We start from the raw sequence: 16,749 nt of genomic DNA on the forward strand, positions 1-16,749 counted from the left end.
ACACCTGCTAGTGCCTCGTAGAATGGTGAGTTATGATAATGACCTCTCCAAGGAGGTCCGCTCCAATGACCAGTTGTATGTTGTATGCAGTAGCAGCAAAAAGAGCAAGGCATTCCAAAAAACATTTTAGCTCATAATATCATATTGTGTACACAAATGTGCTATTCCCCTGCAAAAAAGGAACTTCCGGAGGTTTGACTAGTACGAAGTCCTTAACTTCATTGCATGCCAGTAGTGTTCCTGTGGCTGAGATTTCTCATGCATTTACATGGACTTCCCTTCACACGTTCTTTAACTATTTTGTTTGGATTCAGAGTTGTGAAGAGATAGCCATTTCATATATTCGGTGCTCCAGAAACATTTTGTGCGAGTTTTCCTTCAGATCTACCACCTGGAAAGAGGTGCTGCTTTAGAATCTTTTCAAGAGGTGAGAAATCTACAGATAGAAGTATCCATCACAAGAAAAATGTAATTACCTTCGGTAACCATCTTTATTATGTATGTTAGATCTGCCTCCAGATTCCTCACCGATCCTGCCCTCCTCCCCATTCTAAAGGATGATCATAGATCATTAATACTAAAAAGGGTCCAATTTAATTGTTGCACTTTGCTCCCACGTAAATGCTCTGTATCTTCCTTGTCTCTGCCTCGAGGTGCATGGAAAAATGCATGTGGAACTGAGTTGGTGTGCCAGGTTGGGCGCTATATGGCTCTGAAGACGTCACTCTGGTGTCGCTTCAATGCAGAGATGAAGCTAGCGACCCCCTATTGGCATAAGATAATTATGAACAGTTTTGAAATTCAGTCTGGTGCTTAGCGAGAGTCAACAGTTGAGCAACCTCCAGATAGATAGACAATTAGAAAGATAGTTAGCGAAGATAACTAACTTTTTATTCTGAGCACTCCTCAAGAATACAGATAAACCACCACAGAAAATATTTGGCTACTCAACATCATTTTAGTTGTTCTAAGAGCAGCACATTGTCAGTGGTGTTGAAAGCTGCTGAGCGAGCATAGCAAGCAGACACCACGTCCTGTGATTATACGAAAAATCAGCTCATTCCACTTGCTGAGATGGTAACTGATGAAGTCTGTTGAAAGGGAACAGACTGCCCTGCAACACATTATTTTTTCTGAATGAAGCTCCTATTGCTTAGTCAGTTAACAAGGATTGTGGATGCACATAGGTGTACAGGTGAGCTGCACTCCACCACGTTTTAAATTCTGGGTCCCAAAAGCTGATCAGCAGTCAAATCTTTTCATGTAGATACCTGAGAATATGCCTGCACTTTCATTCTTCTTTTTAAGCAGTTGCTCGCTATCTGCGCAGAGCACTTTTCTTCAAGATGGCTGGATTATTTGCAAAAACTTGCACCTTCTTTTCATCGCAAAAAATGTTGTAAATCTTATTTGGAAGAAGTGTGTGAACAGCTCCAATTACGAGAACTGTTTTTTACTGAAAGCGATGAAGATCGGTGTATACATTGAAACATCTGTCAGTCGATGTATACAAATCTAAGCACTCTGCGTCTTATGTCAAGAATCCTAAAGGTGTGAGTAGGGCAAACTGCGACTCTGTTCTTACATCAAGACACTTTTTTCTTAAAGGTGTTATCACCTTCTGGGTGTTTTTTTTTCGTTAATTCCTTACAGCTGTCTACTCCTAGGAAGGAATGTCTAACTATTGTTTTCTAATGTTTAAGAATGTTAATGAACACACATTCCCACCAGAGGCAGTTTCGTAAACAACCCACCTTCCTCCCAGTCAGAGCTATCAGTAGCAAATGTTTGAGGTATTCTTATTTCCTTTACCAGATCTTTGACACAAACTGATGGCTCAACTGCCTCTGATCATACTGGGGATGTGGTAGCTTTTGCCTGCCATTGAGTATTAAGTCATTTTTACTTTCAATGAGGTATGTTTGTGAAAAGTTGTTTTCTCTTAAATTAAAAAGAATTGGTGTAGAAATGCAGCCCTTTTTAGGTCTTACATCCCCATTGATTGTCCAGTGAATTTTTTCTTTAGTGTGATAATTGTGTTAAAAAACAAAAAACAGAGGATGTTCCTGCTGCACAGGGATTTGTGTATGGCTGTTGAGATTTGTTTTTCTCTTTCAATGATTAATCTAATGTTTAAGAATGTAATGAAGATAGCCATAATGGAGAACTGGTGGTAACAGTTAAGTAGACATTTTATGTTAGGTTTGCTTATTTGCTTTCGAGCACATCATTCATCTATTTTCCTTTCCTTATTTTAAGACTCGATTTATGTGTTTCCTTAGGTTTCTGTGTTCTTGCTACACTGATGTGATTTTCTTACTCATTTTCTTTTTTGTTATCTTTTTAGTTAAGGCTGTTTTTTGCTTTAATGTGTGTTTTTCTCTCTGTAGCATTCTGGTAATTGTGCTTGTGCAATTTGCTTTTTAATTTCCTTTTGTTTTATTTTTACTTTACTATAATTATGTAATTTGTTTAATCTTGTTTTCCACCTAGAAGTCACATTAGTTTACCTTTTAATTCATTTTTTCTTTAGTTCAATCTAATTTCCATTTTGTGCTTTCTGCAATTTTATGTGCATTGTTTTGACTTAATACTTTAAATTTCTTACTTTTTATTTGGTGCTTTTTGATGATGTTTTGTCGATTGGTTCTTTCCAGATTTTTTCCTTTATTTAATACCTCCTTTATCAATTATTTTGCTTTGTCCTTTCCTTTGTGTACTTGCAGTTCTCTTGTTTTACCTTTGAATTTTTTTTACCATTAAGGCTACACCTATAACTAGATAGAATTAGAGAAAGCACACGGAAGCTATGTTCTCTTGAGTTTAATACTCTGCTTGTCTTGATTTTTCTCTTCTGTGTTCTTGTTGGTTCTCCTCGTACAATCTTGACATGTCTGCATTACTCACCTCACAACTCTTTACTAAAACACCAGCCTAAAACAGGTCCTGAATAGCCAACATCCCTGTACATGCTTATACAATACCCATCTCTATTAATTTTTCCTGTGCTCCTTATTCTAATTAAATATGTACTATTAATTGTGTCATACCTGGGTAAAATCAATATTTCTACTTGTATAAACTGTTACGTTTCACCACAATGTCTCTAATTTGGATTGGTAAATATTTGTTGTGATTACTTTGCTTTTGTGATTAGGACCCATCTCGGCACTTGCAAATTTGCTAAATCCCCTTATTAGAAATAGTGTCTTGACAGTGTGTTATTCTGTCCTTTGAAATTCCAAGTTAGTTAACCATGATTGGTAGTGAAGTGCTACTTTGCATTTTGCCAGATTTTTTTTTTTTTTTTTACTTATCTGCTAATTTATAATAGACTATTTTCATTCCTTGATACCTGCTTTGCACAACTGTAGCTGGAGCTTCAGACCTAGTTGGTCAGTTTGCTCATTTAGGGAGTTAAACAACCATAGGTTGAATTTTGTTGTCACTTTAAAACAAATTCAACATATTAACTGAGCACTCCATGGGCAAAACCATCTACTCACCCAAGCAGTCTGTGAGCAAAGGGCCAATATGTTGGATTCCACACCAATAGTACACAGGATAGGACCCAATGGGTTTGGTACTTGGATAAAAGACTGTCAGAACCCTATCTATGAATATAATACAAACTAATAGGCTAACAAGTTCTGCCTACACCCTCCTCTGCCTCTCTTATTTATATGTTATAGATGCCGGTTGATCAATGATGGATCAGTAAGTGAACACACCTTTAGTATTATTCATTTACTTGAGTTGGAAGCCAATGATTAATTTTTTTTACCAGAAACGTGGCAGAAGAGTGAATGCTGGTCCCAGCAGACTACCAGTAGTCCTGTGAAAATTGGCCTACCAAGTTGTTGTCTGGTTTCAGTGATAGACATTAAAGTAACTAAGTTTTAAATACAGTTATGCATCCCCCCCCTTAGTGAAAGCTCTAATCACTACCTCTAATCTCCAGCACTACTTCCAAGAACTTTGTTATAGTTCATGAGTTTTTTGCAACATGAGGTCTCTCGTTGACAATATTTTAGTAGAAGACTTTACCATGACTGCCATATCAACGACTTAGTGGTCATAGCAGACTATACACTCTATCTTCCTTGTCTCAGTCTTCCAGTTGGTTGAATGTTTTGCCAGCCGGTGTTCACCAGGTCAGTGTTTATACCTAAACCTAGTCTCTTACTGGGTGCCTCCATTATCATAGACAATTCATTCAGCCATCTCTTTTGATATTCCATCCCGACCACTCACTCTTATTCCAGCTTTGTGCCTATGATGTTCATGTGTAGATCTTGGATCAGGCTACAACTCGAAGTTCCAGAAGTGTAGCATGTAAATTCTTCAGTTATCCCATGTTGTGGTCCCCAAAATATGTGTAATGCTCAAAACATTGGTTAATGGCAAACAAATCTTTACCCATAAACTGAAGATACTTAATTTCAGACTAAAGGCTCATTTCTGATATTTGGTTAACGTAGGTACATGTAATCAAACTTCTTGTTGGGAAGCCAGACAGAACACTGAAAAACGTAAAGTATATAAGCACCAACTTTCGAGGGTAGGATGCATGAAGCATACATAGCTTACTTAGGAACCTAGATAAGCCTTTCAGGCAATACTATTAAAGCTCTTCTCCATCTTTTCTTTTTGTAACTTAGTATTTGTAGTGCGCAACATGATGTCAGAGTAGCTAGCAATTGGTATCTAAGAAAAACAAGGAGCCCTCTCAGGTTGACAGATCTTTGCATCTTGACTTATCAACAGATAGCTTTGAATTGCTATAAGAGGTGGCCTCCATCGACTGGCTTTAGCATGATCCAACCACAAATGATAGATCTCCTGTATGGTCTGTGTTTCCAGTGAGATCTAGAAGATTTAAGTGCTGTTGCTCATGGGTCCTCTCTCCACATTCTCTTCTCTCTGAAGGTGCATTAGGTGCCATGCTGAAACCTTGCTTTGTCCCTGACCTCTATTAGGGATCATCCAACAAGGGGTCCGACTACCATTGTGTAGAGTGAGAACGAGTTAAACAAGAAGGTGAAAAATCAATGGACTAGGAAAGTAGAAACAGGCCATGAAGTCCGCACCCTATATGGCATGGCAGGAAAAATGTGGAATGATGGATAGTAATTTCTAGGATGGATGGCCTTGTGGGACGAACCCTTTCCATGCGTACACCCTTCAGACCATTCAAAAAATCTCAAAGCTTAGTACCAAAGTTCTCAAAACATTTACAGTGTGTAGGAAGTTGGCTCTGTATGTACTATTACAAAGTAAGAAATAGCATGCACAGAGTCCAAGGGTTCCCTTGGAGGTAAGATAGTGGCAAAAAGAGATAATTCTAATGCTCTATTTTGTGGTAGTGGGGTCGACAGTAGGTTTATCAGAGGGTAGTGTTAAGCATTTGTTGTACACACACACCGGAAATAAATGAGGAACACACACTCAGTCAATTCCAGACCAATAGGTTTTTATATAGAAAAATATATTTTCTTAGTTTATTTTAAGAACCACAGGTGCAAGATTTACAAACAATACTTTAAATGAAAGGTATTTCACTCAGGTATCTTAGGAACTTTGAATCACCACTATAGCATGTACAGTTTTGGCAAAAATGGAAATAAGCTATTTAAAAAATGGACACAGTGCAAAAATCAACAGTTCCTGGGGGAGGTAAGTATTTGTTAGTTTCACAGGTAAGCACAACACTTACAGGGTTCGAAGTTGGGTTCGAGGTAGCCCACCGTTGGGGGTTCAAGGCAGCCCACCGTTGGGGGTTCAAGGCAACCCCAAAGTTACCACACCAGCAGCTCAGGGCCGGTCAGGTGCAGAGGTCAAAGTGGTGCCCAAAACATATAGGCTTCAATGGAAATAGGGGTGCCCCGGTTCCAGTCTGCCAGCAGGTAAGTACTCCCGACTTTGGAGGGCAGACCAGGGGGGTTTTGTAGGGTACCGGGGGGGACACAAGCAGGCACAGAAAGTACACCCTCAGCGGCACAGGGGCGACCGGGTGCAGAGGACAAACAGGCGTCGGGTTCACAATAGGATTCAGTGGGGAGACCCGGGGGTCTCTTCAGCGATGCAGGCAAGGGGGGGCTCCTTGGGGTAGCCACCACCTGGGCTAGGAAGAGGGCCGCCTGGGGTTCGCACCTGCACTGGAGTTCGGATCCTTCAGGTCCTGGGGGCTGCGGGTGCAGTGTGTTTCCCAGGCGTCGGGTTCTTTGAAGCAGGCAGTCGCGGTCAGGGGGAGCCTCTGGATTCCCTCTGCAGACGTCACTGTGGGGGGTCAGGGGGGGTCAACTCTGGCTACTCACGGTCTCGCAGCCGCCGGGGAGTCCTCCCTGTAGAGTTAGTTTTCCGCAGGTCGAGCCGAGGGTGTCGGGTGCAGAGTGGAAAGTCTCACGCTTCCGGCGGGAAATGTGTGGTCTTTAAAAGTTGTTTCTTTGTTGCAAAGTTGCAGTCTTGATGAACAGGGCCGCTTTCCTCAGGAGCTTCTTGGTCCTTTTAGATGCAGGGTAGTCCTCTGAGGCTTCAGATGTCGCTGGACCCTGGGGGACGCGTCGCTGTTGCAGTTTTTCTCGAAGTGGGGAGACAGGCCGGTAGGGCTGGGGCCAAAGCAGTTGGTGTCTCCGTCTTCTCTGCAGGGCTTCAGGTCAGCAGTCCTTCTTCGTCTTCAGGTTGCAGGAATCTATCTTCCTTGGTTCTGGGAGCCCCTAAATACTCAATTTAGGGGTGTGTTTAGGTCTGGGAGGATAGTAGCCAGTGGCTACTAGCCCTGAGGGTGGCTACACCCTCTTTGTGCCTCCTTCCGGTGGGGTGGGGGGGGGTCACATCCCTAATGCTATTGGGGGAGTCCTCCATCTGCAAGATGGAGGATTTCTAAAAGTCAGAGTCACATCAGCTCAGGACAACTTAGGGGTTGTCCTGACTGGCCAGTGACTCCTCCTTGTTTTTCTCATTATCTCCTCTGGCTTTGCTGCCAAAAGTGGGGGCAGTGGCCAGAGGGGCGGGTATCTCCACTAGCTGGGATGCCCTGTGGCGCTGTGACAAAGGGGGGGTGAGCCTTTAAGGCTCACCGCCAGGTGTTACAGTTCCTGTAGGGGGAGGTGAGAAGCACCTCCACCCAGTACAGGCTTTGTCCATGGCCACAGAGTGACAAAGGCACTCTCCCCATGTGGCCAGCAACATGTCTGGTGTTTTGAAGGCTGGTAAAACTAGTCAGCCCACACTGGAAGTCGGGTATGTTTTCAGGGGGCATCTCTAAGATGCCCTCTGGGTGTAATTCACAATAAAATGTACACTGGCATCAGTGTGCATTTATTTTGCTGAGAAGATACCAAACTTCCCAGTTTTCAGTGTAGCCATTATGGTGCTGTGGAGTTCGTGTTTGACAGACTCCCAGACCATATACTCTTATGGCTACCCTGCACTTACAATGTCTAAGGTTTTGCTTAGAAACTGTAGGGGCATAGTGCTCATGCACCTATGCCCTCACCTGCGGTATAGTGCACCCTGCCTTAGGGCTGTAAGGCCTGCTAGAGGGGTGACTTATCTATACCATAGGCAGGGTGAGGTTGGCATGGCACCCTGAGGGGAGTGCCATGTCGACTTAGTCATTTTCTCCCCACCAGCACACACAAGCTGGCAAGCAAGGTGCATATGCTGAGTGAGGGGTCCCCAGGGTGGCATAAGACATGCTGCAGCCCTTAGAGACCTTCCCTGGCATCAGGGCCCTTGGTACCAGGGGTACCAGTTACAAGGGACTTATCTGGGTGTCAGGGTTGTGCCAATTGTGGAGACAAAGGTACAGTTTAGGGAAAGAACACTGGTGCTGGGGCCTGGTTAGCAGTCCTGAGCTCACTTTCAAATCATAACTTGGCATCAGCAAAGGCAAAAAGTCCGGGGGTAACCATGCCAAGGAGGCATTTCCTTATGCAGTGCATTCAGCAGCCTCAATTAGTTCAGAATTACTCTTGGGTCTGTTACTTGCTAGAGAGGCAGGCCAGGCCAGGGCTAATGTGAACATTGTAATCTGGATCTCACCTTGCCAGAGCTGAGGATCAATCTCATGCCCTTAGTGCCTCTTTTCCTGCTGGTACTTCCAAACACTCATTTTGCCCTTTGATTTGTCTTTGACCCCTTCAGAAACTTCGATAAAGGGCACTTTTTCCCCTTCCATCACCATCTGCTTGCCACTGTTAGCATTAATGAGGACTGTAATTTCTCACTCTTCAGTATGTTTTTTTCATCCATTTCTCTTCAGTTGTTTGTCTTCACTCTACCCTTTGTCATTATCTTTTTGTTTTGATTTTGAATTATATCTGAACTTTTACCATCACATCTAGAGGCATTGCTTTTGTTTGACACTGTTTTTGTTATTTGTGGACTTTAGTTATTTTCTGATTTTCTCTGTTGCTCTGCAGATTCGGACGTGGTACAAAGGGAATGAGACATGGGACAGCAAATTCTCTACCATTGCTTCTGCATATGAAGAATGTCGAGCAGAGTGTGTTGGACTTTATCTGTGTTTCAACAAGGCTGTGTTGAAGTAAGCCAAATTCACATGTGACATTCTAATGAGTATGTCATGCTTTTGGGACTGGTTTGGAGGGTTTGGTCTAGAATTCAGGGTGCTTCCAATGTTTGTACAGAGCAATTTAGATTAGTATGTTGGTGTTTTGTTTAGTTTATTGGGGTCCTAAGTTTGATATATTTTTTTTCTTTTTTATAATACCTGTGATTCTTTTATATAGATGCCTGCGGGAGCCATAAGCATGTTGATTGGGACAAAGCGATTCTTATATATGATGAGTTATTAATAAAACTGCAAGTATTTGTAGATAGTGCTGTGTTATGATATGCAGTTCTGTTTCCATCTGCTTCAACGATCCAGAAATCACTGCTGCTGACGACCTTCAACACCATCCTGTACCCATTTCAAGGCAGGGCAATCGCTTGACATCTTTGCTTTGTTGCCTTCTCCTTTCTTTTCTCCCCCTGAAAACATACCTCCAATTCTTAACCTCCCTGCTTTATCTATTGTTTTCAATAGAATCTTTGGCTTGGAGGGAGTTGCGGCTGAAGATGTAATCTATGTGAACTGGCTGAACATGGTGCGGGCTGGACTCCTGGGGCTGGAGTTCTATACTCCAGAGACTAAGAAATGGAGGCAGGTGAGGAGAGTATATGTCAGAACTGGCTCTCTGTACCTTCCATGTGTCACTGAACAACACTGTTATCTACTTGATTAGCTATTCATAGTTGTCTGTAGTCCCGTTTCTTCCTAAAAGAGTACACAAGCCTTATTTTTCAGATGCCCCTTGTTAATACATTGTATTTATAATGTGTAGTTAGTTTTATTTCTGCAGGACCGAATCTTTAGTTGCGTCAAATGCTTGAAATATTTCCTGTCACATGTGTACATTTGTGTTGTGTGTGATAATGTGTGTGTGCGCGCGCACGAGAATGTGTGTGTGTGTGTCATTGTAAAAACTGAATTGCAGCCACCGAGATTTCATCTCTCCTACCTGTGAGACTTCCATCACCGTAATCCCTGGGCCTATGCCGCGAAGATTTTTCCTGCAGATTTATATGGTAAAAAGCTTGGGTATCATAGACTCCCATTAGCAAGAACAGAGATATGTTTTTTTTTTTTTTTTACAAAGACTAAGAAATTTGCCATCTTCATCAAATACTTTATTCGGTTCAGATAAAAAAAACATAAAAGACATCAAATATATACATACATGTTCCTCATACATACAATAAATAACAAAGTTAATAAGAATTACGGATACGAAAAGCAGCATATATAAGATTTAACACAGCCTGTATTATCTCTTCATTTCCGAATGTTATAGATAAAAAAAGCAAGGTAACTAGATCTAATGCCCATGGACAAAATATTGGGCGTAAAAACCTTCTTCTAGGTGCAATATACAAGGTACAGAAAAGGACAAGGTGCAAAGTGCTTTGGACTGGTTTACCATCACAACAGCATGACGGACGTTTCTTAAACCAAGTGCCTCGGGTGGGGAATGCTGCTAGGTAGTTTATAGTATTGAGATGTCACCTAGTAAGTAAAAACCTATGCCGCTCAGAGCTAATAATATCCAAATATAACATAGAATGTAATTGCTGTAACGGCAACCTCTCCTGCTCCCTGGCTGTATCAGTGGTTAATTTTGGATCATAAATTGAATGCCAATAGATCTCCTTGATCCTTTTAATATCCCGTCCTGCCAAAGAGTCGGGGCAAGAAAATACTCCCCTGCCCCAAGACTGAGAACTGTGGAATGAACATATCTAAGCCAGGGTATGTCCATTGACCGTGACAGTGACAAACAATCCTTGTTCACTGATCTGCACAGATGGGCTTCAGGGTCTGATACAATTTTTAGCCATAACAATACAGGTTGGAGTTTTATATAATCTGATATGCCCCTCAATCCTACTTCTTCATGACAAAACACTGTTGGGGTGGATTGTGGGACTGCTAATAACCTTAAAAACGTATTTTCAATTACCTGGAGACTTGAGCAATCATTGTGACCCCCATACTCCTGCTCCAAATGATGCAATAGAAGAGCATTTGCTTTTATAAACAGTCAACATCTCTTTAACAAGTTTGTTCCCCAAATGTTTAGAAAATCTAAAAAGAGCATTGATGGCTTTTTGAAATTGCAATACACGAACGCAAACTAAAAATTTCCAATTAAAATCCACATCAATTGGGACCCCCAAATAAGTAAAATTGGGAACCTTAAGTATTTCTATACCTTCGAGGACAAATTGTTTACTTTTTGATAATTTTGGTCCGCTCTTCATCACAAATGTTCTGTTAATTTTAAGACCAAGGTTTCCCATAAACATATTAAAAGCATTTAATAAAATGTGAAGACCATTTGCTGTCCTTGAAATAAGTACAGCATTGTCCCCATAAAGTGAAACTGGAATTGGGTAGATATTAATGAGTGGCAAGTCCTTCCCCTTAACCCATAAAAAGTTTTCCAACCCATTTATATAGAGAAGGAAGAGAAAGGGGGCCAACACATATCCTTGTCTTACCCCCTTTAAAGAAGCACATTTTTCTGTTAAATCACCCTCCTGAGTATAACGAACCTGTGCCGAAGTACAGGCATGGAGCCTACTAAGTAGGAAAATTATATCTTTATCCACCCCATTTTAAAATTTTTAACATGACAGTCCACAATTCGATCTGTCAACTGTGTCAAAGGCACAGGACAGATCCATGAAGGCTAATTGTTCACAGCCTTTTTTGCCTTTGTGTATTTTTGAACTATCAAGGTCAAATTAAGAGTTTGTTCAACTGTACCTAGTCCTGGACAGAACCCATACTGTACCTTTGACAGACAATTAGTCTCTGTAGCCCATTTTTCAAATTTATTTAAAATCACTTGATCTAATATCTTGACCGAACTGTCTAAGAGGGAGATTGGGCTATAGCATTGTGGGTCAGCCTTACCCCTGGCACAATAATAGCTTCTCTCCAAGTGTCTACTAAGGGACCCGTCATAGCAGATCTCAAAACATTAGTAAGCAATGGTCCCCAGAATTCTGGCAGCGTTTTATGTATGTCAGCTGTGATTCTATCTTGGCCAGGAGCTTTATCAGACGGGCAGTCTTGAATAGCCTGTATTACATCGGCTACTTCTATTGTATTACAAGAGGCCTCACCTACCAAGGCATTTCTCACTGCCATGGGACAATTCATTCCTTCCTGAGAGACATTATTCGCTGTTATAATAATTTTGGAAAAATGGTCCATCCAAGCTTGAGATGAAATAAGTGTCTATTATAGTTTTATCCTTATCATTCAATGGGGCAGAGTTGACCACTTGCCAAAAAGCCTTCGTATCTTTCTTATTGCTTGCTCAGATAAGCTTATCCCAGGCGATCTCCCTCAGTTCATTCGTCCTAGCAACAAGAATGGACTTATATGTCCTTTTTGCAGCTTTAATAGCATATTGATTTTGTGGGAAAGAGTTGGTTATCTTCTTTAAATCTTTAAGGGAAGAGGTACCTAGCATGGTTGAACCAGCGAGGTCCTCTATCCTTACTAGTACTTGAACGCTGGAGTTTGTTAGCCATATAACTTGTCAAGGCAGAAAACGCCTCAACAATTTTATAGGTAGGCATGTCGTCCCCCAATGCAATCATGACCTCTTCCCTTTTGTTCATCATCAAATCTCCCCCCCCAAAAAAACCTATACTTATCAATTTTTTTCCACCTAATAGTCAAACCCTTTCTGGGCAGAAAGCTTCAGTACTGGCTAGTGTTTCGCCACCCTAGAGTCCGTATCCAGACCCAGTCTTGTTTCTAGAATTAAAGGGTTATGATCACTCATACAGGTTAACATCACCCTAAACTTACCAACAAAGGGGATAAGCTCTCTAGAGTAGACAATAAAATCAATTGTGGTGTGAGCATTTCCCCCCATAAACGTTGGAACCCCCTCAACCTCTGGTGTTGGAAAGAGCAAAGAATTAGCAGCCATCATTCAGTTGAGCGCATTCCCGTAAGGGGAGTGTTTGAAATGCTGCACGGGACGATCATATTCATCAAGCAGCCCACAGCAATCTAAAAATTCTGGTTCACACAAATGACCATTAAAATCACCGGCCCAAATAAGCTGAAGATCTTTCTTACTCCCATTCAGTACCTTATGTAGCCTGATCTCAAGGTTGTCGATCACGCTAGTATCTGACGGCTCAAAAACATTATTAAAGTAGTTGATCAACAACACATCATACAACTCAGTTAGTTTAAGAAGAAGAACCAGGTAATGTGGGGTTATATCCATGTCACGCACATCTACCCCCTTTGCCAATACAGATACAAATGTGACCATGCCCCCCCTTAGCCCTTCCCGAGGGAGACTTAATTGCAGGAACGCAATAAGTAGTTAAGCCATAAATATATGGGGGGGGTCTATGAGCCAAGTCTCTTGACAACAAATATAAGAATTTTAAAACACTATTTTAAACCAATCTGAATTATCCAGTTTAGTCTTTAATCCTGCCACGTTCCATGAGATAATCCCTGGGGCTGCCACATCAGAAGTATTCAATGTTCCGACAGACTGCAAATTAGGCAAGTGTGGTATGTCTGTCTTCGGATTTCCTCCTAAGGGACTTCCAGTTACTAGTGGTCAATCCAATTGCTCAAGAGAGTTCAAAGGCTCAAAACTGTTGGATAATGGTAAGAGGCTATCAGAAGACTTAGACTCACAAGGGTAACAAGGTTTCTTTTTATCTAGGTCAGTGAAACAGGGCAGCTGGGCCTGTGAGGAAATACTAATAAAAAATGGCAGTCATTGTACTCTGATAGATCCTAGATCTAACACTGAAGTAAAAAAATGATGGTACAAAGTATTAATTAACTGTGGGTTCCTAAAATGTATAACTATGCAGTCCCCTTGTGAGGCCTTGCTAGATACGTGAATCCATGGAACCCTCCTCACAGTTAGAATTTCCCTGGAGAAGTCTATCCACCACCCTGAATCCTTTCCGACCCAATGCATAACTTTGTTTAACAGTGAAGTGTGGGACTCAGAATGTGACAAACCTAATATAGGAGCATTTTCCAAAATTAAGATATATGGGGCACATGCCAACAGAATCCTCAGATAAGATGCTTGGGCACTTAGACACAGTGGGGGAAACCTGTGTCAGGCCTTTACAGGCCACATACTTGTCCACCCTCTGCTGATGTGGTAAATTTATGGAATTACCTATAATTACAGGACTCAAAGTCCTTGAAGTGGGGTCCTGCACATGATTTAATCTCCTCCTTTGATCTAAAGAAACAGCTGGGTCTAGTGAATATGTAGGCTCGGCAGAGTCAGACTGGGATTTTCCCCTCAGTAGTGGTGGCTTGGCTGGCATTTTCCTTGCCAGTAATAGGACATTACCTTTTTCATTCTAAAGATTCCACTTTTTTTTTTTTAAACCTAGGAGCATAATTGCCTTATATCATTAAAATAATTGTCGTACTGACTAAGACGATCATTAGAGATAATAGGTGGCTTCTTATTACCAGCCTGCACCCCGGTAGCCTAGATGTCTTTAATTGTGGCCTTCCCTTTCCACTCTCTGTTTCTATTAGATCCTTCCCAGGTAAAGTGGACTTTACAAAAAGCGGAGCTGGAAAGGGGGGGGGCTTATAACATTGGGGGGGGGGAGGCAACTGTCTTCTCCTTTTTAAAGGGGGACTTTCGGAGACTGTAAGGGAAATAGGCTCGATTGAGAGGTCCTGGTCCAATATGACACATGGGTTCCCTAGCTTAGTCGCAAGAGACTTTGCAGAGGGAGCTATCTCTTGTATCTCGCTTTATTCCAGGTTCTCTAAAGTTTTTCCCAGACTGGCTTCTACCCTCCCTATCTCCGATTCAATTGAACCCATCACGGAGGTAAGATAGCTAGTTATCAATTTAGACCCGGGGTCCCCTGATCGTACGTCCACCACCCCATGGGCGCCTTTACGCTTCCCCATCAGGGCTACCAAGTCTGCAAACAGAGAGGTGAAAACTAGTGTAAGTTATCTGTAATCTGGGCGGAGAAATATCCAGAACTAAGAAATAAGAGATTGGGCCCAGCCCGGCCTTGTCTGGCTGCTGACGGACGCAGACGGGCCTGCTCTTGGCCCGGTCTCCGACCAGGCCCAAAATCCATCTGTTCGATGGCATCTGTCGCTGTAGATACGCATGTTCTGCAATAGCTCGCCATCTGGTGTTGGGCCGGAGTGTTACAAGTTGTTTTTGTTCGAAGAAGTCTTTCGAGTCACGGGACCGAGTGACTCCTCCTTTTGTCTCCATTGCGCATGGGCGTCGACTCCATCTTCGATTGTTTTTTTTCCGCCATCGGGTTCGGACGTGTTCCTGTCGCTCCGAGTTTCGGAACGGAAAGATAGCTAATTTCGGAAGATTTTCGTCGGTATTGTTGCGTTCGGGATCGGCGTACTTAGGTTCCACACCGCATCGAAGATCGAAGAGCTCCGGTGCCCTTCGGGGTAGTTTTTCGATCCCCCGTCGGGGCCTGGTCGGCCCGACCGCGTGCTGAAGAACGCCGATGGAACGGACCCCGTTCCGTTTCTGCCCCAAATGCCACAATAAATACCCCTACACAGACCAACACTTGGTCTGCAACCTGTGCCTGTCACCTGAGCACAGCGAAGACACCTGCGAGGCCTGTCGTGCGTTCCGGTCCCGAAAAACACTCCGAGACCGTCGAGCCAGAAGACTTCAGATGGCGTCCGCACCGACAGCCCAACGGGAGTTCGAGGAACAGGAAGAGGAAGGTACCTTTTCGATCCAAGACTCAGACTCCGAAGGATTCGACGATACACAAACCGTGAGTAAGACGTTGAAAACCACACAGAGAAACATTTACAAGGCCCAGGGGACGCCACTGCCATCCGGCCATGGCTCCACCCATAAATTCGGTGACCGACCGTCGGCACCGAAAAAGGCCCAAGCAGTGCCGAGATCGTCCGACTCCGGTCGAGACACCGGCACGCAGCCTTCTCGGGACCGAGAAAGTGCTGGAGACAAGCCTCGACACCGAGATGCCGGTGTCGACACGGCTCGACGCCGAGACAGCGGCACCGAAACAGATCGACGCCGAGAAGTTTCGGCCCCGAAAAAGAAAAAAGTCACCTCGGAGCCGAAAAAACACGCAGACAGGGTTTCGATGCCGAAACAAACTGCAAGCGACCCAGCTTCAGGCTCTTATACAGAAGAGCACTCGCTAACCTCCCAAATGCAGAAGCATAGGTTTGAGGAAGAGCTACAAACAACTGATGTGGACCATACGCAAAAGCGTATCTTCATACAGCAGGGGACAGGAAAAATAAGCACCCTTCCCCCCATTAGGAGAAAGAGAAGGTTGGAGTTCCAGACTGAACAGACACCACAACCAAAAGTGGTGAAAAGTTACCCCACCACCCTCTCCTCCGCCCGTGATTAACGTCTCACCAGCACAAACTCCAGCTCACACCACCATGAGCCAGGGTGACCAAGATCAGGACGCATGGGACCTATACGACGCCCCAGTGTCAGATAACAGTCCGGAGGCATACCCTACGAAGCCATCTCCACCAGAAGACAGCACCGCATATTCTCAAGTGGTGGCTAGAGCAGCACAATTTCACAACGTGAGCCTCCACTCAGAACAAGTCGAGGATGATTTTTTATTCAACACACTCTCCACCACCCACAGCTCATACCAAAGCCTGCCTATGCTCCCTGGTATGCTCCGGCACGCAAAAGACATCTTTAAGGAGCCGGTCAAAAGTAGGGCCATCACACCAAGGGTGGAAAAAAAGTATAAGGCGCCTCCTACAGACCCGGTTTTCATCACTACACAGCTGCCACCAGACTCTGTCGTTGTAGGAGCAGCTAGGAAAAGGGCCAACTCTCACACATCTGGAGATGCACCACCCCCAGATAAAGAAAGCCGCAAGTTCGATGCAGCTGGTAAAAGAGTCGCAGCACAAGCTGCAAACCAGTGGCGCATCGCGAACTCCCAGGCACTACTTGCGCGCTATGACAGAGCCCACTGGGACGAGATGCAACATCTCATTGACCATCTGCCCAAGGACTTACAAAATAGGGCAAAACAAGTGGTTGAGGAGGGACAGGCCATCTCCAACAACCAGATCCGCTCCTCCATGGACGCTGCAGATACAGCTGCACGGACAATTAATACATCTGTAACTATCAGAAG

At 43.4% G+C, this 16,749-nt stretch overlaps 1 protein-coding gene across 2 annotated transcripts in view; it reads left to right on the top strand.

Annotated features, from left to right (window-relative positions):
* DPP3 (dipeptidyl peptidase 3) overlaps positions 1-16,749 on the top strand; it is a 402,067-nt gene that overhangs the window by 288,689 nt on the left and 96,629 nt on the right. For both annotated transcript variants that reach the window (XM_069207968.1, XM_069207967.1), the window contains exons 14-15: positions 8,427-8,551; positions 9,056-9,176. In XM_069207968.1, the coding sequence (XP_069064069.1) occupies positions 8,427-8,551; positions 9,056-9,176 (246 nt within the window). The remainder of the gene's footprint in view (positions 1-8,426; positions 8,552-9,055; positions 9,177-16,749) is intronic.

This window comes from Pleurodeles waltl, chromosome 9, assembly GCF_031143425.1.
Source record: "Pleurodeles waltl isolate 20211129_DDA chromosome 9, aPleWal1.hap1.20221129, whole genome shotgun sequence".
NCBI lineage: Eukaryota > Metazoa > Chordata > Amphibia > Caudata > Salamandridae > Pleurodeles > Pleurodeles waltl.